Source organism: Procambarus clarkii, chromosome 61 (genome assembly GCF_040958095.1).
Source record: "Procambarus clarkii isolate CNS0578487 chromosome 61, FALCON_Pclarkii_2.0, whole genome shotgun sequence".
NCBI lineage: Eukaryota > Metazoa > Arthropoda > Malacostraca > Decapoda > Cambaridae > Procambarus > Procambarus clarkii.
Window position 1 is genome coordinate 16,101,976 of NC_091210.1, and position 7,487 is coordinate 16,109,462.

Below are 7,487 nucleotides of genomic sequence, written 5' to 3' on the forward strand. Positions count from 1 at the left end.
CGGTAATTCTAATGGTAGCATTTTGAAAACGATTCTATGGCTGGTTTTGATTTTTAGTTTTGAGAAAAATGACGATTTCGCCGAGGTGGTGATTTTTCCGTGGCAGCTCCGCTTTGCGCCATCTTTTGACAATTATTTACTGATTAAACTGACCACTGAGCTGTGTGGCCGTCATGTTCCGAGGCATCATGCTTATTTCTATCTTTTGGTCAGTTTTTTTATTATTTGATTTAATCATTGACTTACATGCTGATGAATCGGGTACGGGTATGGCAACCATCAACATTGGACGGTTGTCATAGCAACGGTGACAACAATAACATAGCGGGTGGGCGTGTAGTGTCTGCCAAGATCTGTGCATGTATATTGCTATAACGGCGTTATATGAAGAATAATCGCATAAAGGTTGATAGAGTCTAGCTCTAGCATGGTACAGGAACTGAGAGCCTTGTGCTTGAGAGTGTTAACACTCAACATTGACGGTAAACTTGAGTTAACCAATTATACATATTGTGTTATAATAATTTGTTTCGTTTAGTTCATTCATCATGCATGCCAGAGCCCTTGTGTGAGTAGTAGTGTATAGGGGGACATAATGACTTGGGAACTGAACCTTAATATTCGTTTAGTTAAGCAAATTATAGCATTTGATGAGGTAGAGTTTGTTAACATATCAGCAGCCTATTATGAAGCCTTATAATAGCGCGAGTGAGAGAAAGTAGTTATTTTGGGCCCCATTCACGTGCTATGTGTTATCATCCTGTTATCATCGTGTTATCAGGCAGGTATGTGACGTATGTTACATCTCAATCTATTTTACGCTGAGTAATTTACAGTTGTGACGAGCTAGTTTGGGTCTTGGTAGTACAGTTAAGTTCGTTCTCGAATCACAATCGGGAATCCCGGGTTCAAATCCGGGGCAAAAATGAATGGACACGTTTCCTATCACCTAACGTATCTAGCAGTGAATAGGTACATTGGAGTTAGTCAGCTGTTGTGGGGGTTGTATGGTATAGCTGCATCAAAGTATATGAACTGGTTGACATAGTCTAAATGGAGTCTATAGTACTGTTGCATTTAACGAAGTTCTTTTACACATGGCTAGACGCAGATTAAGTATCTTCGTTTTATCTGCCTGTCACGCGTCTAATATAGAGTTAAGAATGTCTAATATAGACAGACGAGAAGTCACAATAACGTGGCTGAAATATGTTGATCAAACCACACACTAGAAAGTGAAGGGACGACGACGTTTCGGTCCGTCCTGGACCATTCTCAAGTCGATTGTGAGAACGGTCCAGGACGACTTGAGAATGGTTCAGGACGGACCGAAACGTCGTCGTCCCTTCATCTTCTAGTGTGTAATTTGGTCAACAGTCTAATATAGAGTTAAGAATGTCTAATATAGAGTTAAGATTTTAATTATATGTGTGTGATAACGTGGATCATGCACACGCTGATGTAGAGTACCCTGTTGTTCCTGGACCAGAGAGCACTCAGCTAGGGTTGCTGACCCAGCGTGACCTGACGGAGGTGTGCGCGGCTCTCAGCGTCGACCTGCCCCTACAGGTGGCACTGGCCTTGCCTCTAGATGACCTGTACTGGCGGCGCAGGACGCAGGCACACTACCCTCCACCGCACCTCGCTCTTGCAGGTCTGTCAAGCATTCGTTGACCAAACCACACACTGGAAAGTGAAGGGACGACGACGTTTTGGTCCGTCCTGGACCATTCTCAAGTCGATTGTGACGATCGACTTGAGAATGGTCCAGGACGGAAACGTCGTCGTCTCTTCACCTTCTAGTGTGTGGTCTGGTCAACAAGCGTTAGTTTTCTAAGGTTCTGGACCGTATACTCGCCTCAGGTCGCCAGAAGGGCCTGCGGGGCAGAGTGGTGCGGGAGAGGGCCATCACTCCTCTCACACCCAAAGGCTCTCCAGGAGGTGGAAGTGCCAGCAGTGGAAGGAGGAAACAGCAGAGTGCCTTGGCCACGCCCACCAAGACTGCCCGACACGCCCACTTAGTACCAAGTGTCACCGTAAGTGTCCCTTACGTCCCGTAAGTATATATATATGTCTCAATAGGTTTCTTGATTTAGATTTAGAAAGTACAGCAGGATACAATTTCTTATCATGAATTACAATCTTGGTTTGGGTAGATTTGACTAAGGTTTAATTGATGTCTAAGGTTAAGACCATTTAGTTATGAAGTTGAGGTTCGATGAGTCCCCTCGTGACAGGCAGTGAGGCAGGAGGGCAGCTGGAAGCAGGGGTACCTGGAAAGCCATCTGGCGAAGGCGATAAGCACTACCCAGGATACCAAGAAAGGGTGGCGGGCGCTCTCCCAGCTGCTGCAGGTGTGTGGCAGCCATGTCAACACCCTCGCTCTCTCATCCCTCGCCCCGGCTTCACACAGGTGAGAAAGGAGGGGTGTGGTGAGACACATATATAGTGTGTGTGCACAAAAGAGCTAATGACTCAATATAATATATCCATGTCTTCCTTGCCAAAGCGGTGACGTCAGTGGGATGGACCAAGGCACTTTGGATCATCTTAACCTCTCCGAAGTCATCGCTGCCCTTCCTAACCTCCAGGTGAGCCGTCCCCGACTCCCTCCAGGTAAGCTCTCTCTTTAGTCTCTAAAAGAGCTTCCTTTTCCCTGTCTAGTCTTACCTGTAACCCGTCCTCGACTCAAGTCCATTACATCCAGCGGTCGACCCCACAGACGCATTCATAAATTTTAACATGCTGTTCATTCAAAACGGGAATTTTCTCAAGTATAAATTAATATTATAATATATTAGCATATTGTGCATATATAGGCATAGGTTAGGTTAGGTTAGGTGTTTAGGTTCTGTTGGCGATTATTTGTATTTGTAGTACGTGGGTGAAGCATTTACAGCGTTGTAGTTCGAACAAAATTCGTCAGTGAAACACTTATTCCGGATATGTTCGAACGTCAGCAGTTGTGAGTCGTGTGTAAACCGCTTTTCATTCATAAACAGGGGGTTTGGCGGGTGCATGGAATCACTTTTGGATCTTTGTTTGGAGGACGGGCTGGTAGTACGTGGGTGAAGCATTTACAGCGTTGTGGTTCGAACAAAATTCGTCAATGAAGCACTTGTTCCGGAAGTGTTCGAACGAAATCAGTTGAGTCGTGTGTAAACCGTTTTTCATTCATAAACAGGGGGTTTGGCGGGTGCATGGAATCACTTTTGGGTCTTTGTTTGACGGGCTGGATGAATGCGTCTTTGGGGGTCGACCACTGGATGAAATGGACTTGGTGTGAGGACGGGTTATGACAGATGAGGCACAGCAGTGTACGTTGATCCTGTGTTGTTGTAGGTGCTGAGAGTCCGGTACCAGACAGTGGAGGAAGGCGGAGAGCTACGCTGGGCGGACTTGGGCGTGTCCTTGGAGGAGGCCGCCTCCCTGGCCTGCGCCGTCGCTGCCGCCCCAAGGATCACCCATCTCAGGTCAGCTCCTCCTCTAGTAGAGAGGTTTCCGTATCGTCTCCAACACTAAAAATTTACCATAACAGGTGAACAAATCCACAAGGGCCGTTACGAGGATTCGAACCTGCATCCGGGAGCATCCGAGACACTGCCTTAATCGACTGAGCTACGACAGGGTAAAAAAGAGTTGAAACCGAAGTTCTACTGAACTTACTGGATCCCGTAGCCTCTCCGAGGCACAAATCAGGGTTTTACACAACTCCCCCCTGGTTTGTGCCTCGGAGAGGCTACGGGATCCAGTAAGTTCAGTAGAACTTCGGTTTCAACTCTTTTTACCCTGTCGTAGCTCAGTCGATTAAGGCAGTGTCTGGGATGCTCCCGGACGCAGGTTCGAATCCTCGTAACGGCCCTTGTGGATTTGTTCATTTGATGCATCACGTTAGTGTGATCTCTGTGTGTTACCATAAACAGGCTTTTTAATTCGTCAATCATAATACAACAGCCACGTATCTTTGGGTCATCCAATGAGGTCGCCAGACTTCTCTGGACTTGAAACGCGGGGGACACTAAAAAGCCCAGAAATCATCTCAAGATAACCTCAAGATAGCCTCTGGTGCCCTCTTGTGGTCTAGCCTCTGGTGCCCTCTAGTGGTCTAGCCTCTGGTGCCCTCTAGTGGTGTAGCCTCTGATGCCCTCTAGTGGTCTAGTCTCTGAAAAAGAAAGAAAGAAAGAGTATGTAAGAACATATGCGTGTTGATAAACGTGTTTTTCAGCGTGTACGAGAGCTGTGTGGACGACACACGGGCCGCGGCGCTTCTGGGGGGCCTTCAGGGTCACCCAAGTCTCGTCTACCTCGACCTTCGCCACAATCAGCTCACCTGTGCTGTTGTCCCTCGCCTGGCTGTACTCCTCTCCTCCACACGTCTCGCCACACTGCACCTGCAACACAACAACATAGGCAAGTTGACCAGACCACACACTAGAAGGTGAAGGGACGACGACGTTTCGGTCCGTCCTGGACCATTCTCAAGTCGATGGTCCAGGACGGACCGAAACGTCGTCGTCCCTTCACCTTCTAGTGTGTGGTCTGGTCAACATACTTTAGCCACGTTATTGTGACTCATCGCCTGCAACATAGGCAAGTCCGTGGGATTAGACTGGACCTCGAGGTATTGCTTGTAATTTGTGGTCTAGTCACTGCAATCTAGTTTGTGTTCCTCCATACTCGTCCTGCGAGCTGTAGTTTATGACTCTAATAATCGTGTGAGTATTAGTTTATTGTGCACCCTATATAATCATCCTGTAAGTAGTAACACTGCTTAAGGGCTATTCATGCCCGTGCCACCTCTTGGGTGGCTTAATTACACATCATTAATCAGAAGCACTGTGGGCAGCAAATGGTAGATGGTGTTAATTTTGTTTGTTTTTAATTTTGCTCCAAGGGGTGAGTTTATTGGGGAGCGCCCATTACTCAGTACCTAGCCAGTTAAGTGCAATTTGTATGTATTCCTTCAATAAACAGTTTAGTTTAGTTCATTTATTATGCACCCCATGCCGATCTTGTGGGCGGTAGTGGAAAGGGTTACAGAGGCACATAATGGGCTCAGGGACTGAACCCCACAATTCATTTAGCTAAGCTAGTTACAACATTCAGTATAAGTCGTCACATCAACAATGGGTTCGAGATCGACCTCAAGTACAGGCAACTGACATATGTGGAGAGCAAGTGTCACAATTTATTAGGTATTGACCAATGGGTTTAGTTTAATATTTTCAAATTTGGCACAGTTGTATTGTCCCCTGTTACGAGTCTGTCGAGAGCAGCAGCAACTACATAGTCATGCGTGATGGCAGGATTAGTAGTAAAGCAAGTTATTTGTCAAATGTTCACCACAGTATGGTGCTAATTCCAATTATTGTCCGGCCTGCAGTATAACCAGGAGGAAATGGAGGATGGGGTAAAGTCTTCTGCTTTGCTTCCCAGTTCTCAATCCAGAGACCTTAGTGTAGACACCCTAATTTCCTAGCAATTATTTAGTCATGTCTGACTTTTGTTATATTCCTTATATACTCATCACTGCTTTGGCCAGAAGCCAAGTTTCAAAGAACACTGATGAAACATTCCACACCATCTGAAATTCAATCTAACTGAAGACCCCACTTGTAAGGTGGTGGTGTACAGGACACTTTTAAGTTATGATTTTGCTACAGGTGAGGCAGGTGGGAAACAGCTTGGGGCAGTGCTGGCCCAAGCACCTACCCTAGAGGCATTGCTTCTCGATCTCAACCCCTTGGGAGGAGATGGAGGAGCAGCGGTGCTGGAAGGTGCTGCTCGAGGAGGGAGGCTGAAGGTGCTGTCTCTAGCAGGGTGTCGCCTCACTGACTCTTGCTGGCCACACGTGGCTCGTGCCATTTCCCTCCCTCGCCTCCGGTACGTCTCGTTGGCTGCCAACCCTTTCACCCAGGTTAGTGTCAACAGTGCTTCAGGCAGATCAATGTTGTTTTGTAGAGTTGGTGTCCCATCTAGTTAGTCTATCCACTTCCACTAGCTAAATTTCAGGCATTAACTGGCTTTCTTCCAGCTTAATTCATGTTCCATCAGATACCCTCTTCAAACTGAGCTCCAAATCAATCAATTCCTCTTCTAATCCTCGAGTCAATTGACGCTATTCTCAAATTTACATTTCAGGTGAGTCAGGCCTCTCCCTTTTCCCCCCAAGATGAGCTTTCAAACCAGTCCAAAGTTTGCAAATAATCTGTATTGCCTACAGGCACCACCGGTGGAGGTGGTGAAAGCAGCAGGTGGGAGGAGCGGGGCTCGTGTCCTCCTAACTAACCTGGACGGGACCACGTACCTGCTGGGAAGGGTCTTGGGAGGTCGCCGTCTTCCACCTCCTCTTCAGACGCTTCATGACCAGTTGGCAGCGCCTCTCACTCCGTTGGCAGCACAAGAGGATCTGGCCCACTACCTGCCCATCCATGGTCTGCTATTGCATGCTCAAGACTTTAAGATAGAAGAAGAGCTGAGGGGAATGTGCCTCTTCACCAAAGACCCTAAGAATATTATTTGATATTGGCAACTTCTGGTGTCATATCATTAAATGTTCTTTGAAAACTACAAAGATGTTAATATGAATTTTACATGATCACTATGAAATTGAACTTAATATACTTAAATTAAGTATAAGACCCTAAGAATATTATTTTATATTGGCAACTTCTGGTGTCATATCATTAAATGTTCTTTGAAAACTACAAAGATGTTAAAATGAATTTTACATGATCACTAAGAAATATACTTAAATTATGAAAAAATGTGGCAAAGTAAGATTAAAGGCTAAAGCATATATAATGCAAATTACCAAAGAATGCAGTTTATGTATCCCCACATAGGTGATGGGCAAATGTATTTAGAAATGGATTGAGATGAGAGACTACAGCATTTTCATTGCAAGGTACACACAAATAAATATTTTATCAGTTTAGGGCTCGGCTAGTAAACTGAAAATTCCAGTAAGAGACCATGAAAAGTATAGTTCATATCGACTTTCGTTTTACTTGGGGTATACAGTTTAAGTAGTTTTAAAAGGTACCGAGCCAAGAAAACCAAATTCAGCATTGTTGTAGGATTTGCAAAATGGTCATAAATTTCACTAGAGATGCCATTACAGGAGCTAAAGACACAGGAAGATTGATGTTAAAGGCATTGAGTATGAGGTTCAGGCATAATAATTTTTTTGTTATTCTATCCAATAGTGGAGCAAATGACATTTGTGACTGTTGCTATCGAGTGGTGGCAGGAGAATTGCTGAACTTGTTATTGCTGTATTTGGGGTATCTTGAATGTATCTTGAATGTCTTTGTTCTTGACTTGCAATCAGGAATCATAGGGGTTGATTCTTGGGTTTGGCAGTATGTAGGTATCTGAGAGTTAACCAGACCACACACTAGAAGGTGAAGGGACGACGACGTTTTGGTCCGTCCTGGACCATTCTCAAGTCGATCGATACTTTAGCCACGTTATTGTGACTCTTC

The 7,487-nt window shown here is 45.4% G+C and overlaps 1 protein-coding gene across 1 annotated transcript; it reads left to right on the forward strand.

Moving 5' to 3' along the window:
* Positions 1 to 345: 345 nt before the first annotated feature.
* Positions 346 to 6,778, forward strand: LOC123774365 (uncharacterized). The gene is made up of 9 exons (XM_045768544.2): positions 346 to 482; positions 1,490 to 1,654; positions 1,864 to 2,036; positions 2,238 to 2,413; positions 2,510 to 2,591; positions 3,343 to 3,473; positions 4,226 to 4,410; positions 5,664 to 5,917; positions 6,224 to 6,778. Exons 1-9 carry the CDS (start codon positions 428 to 430, stop codon positions 6,521 to 6,523), a joined length of 1,521 nt encoding a protein of 506 aa, XP_045624500.2. The 5' UTR covers positions 346 to 427; the 3' UTR covers positions 6,524 to 6,778.
* Positions 6,779 to 7,487: the final 709 nt, after the last annotated feature.

What these genes read in the sequence shown, in the direction of transcription:
- LOC123774365 (XM_045768544.2), top strand. Translation starts at nt 428, where the DNA reads ATGGTACAGGAACTGAGAGCCTTGTGCTTGAGAGTGTTAACACTCAAC. An exon ending in CTCGCCCCGGCTTCACACAG is followed by an intron (nt 2,414 to 2,509) that starts GTGAGAAAGGAG and finishes TCCTTGCCAAAG; the next exon opens with CGGTGACGTCAGTGGGATGG. An exon ending in CCAAGGATCACCCATCTCAG is followed by an intron (nt 3,474 to 4,225) that starts GTCAGCTCCTCC and finishes CGTGTTTTTCAG; the next exon opens with CGTGTACGAGAGCTGTGTGG.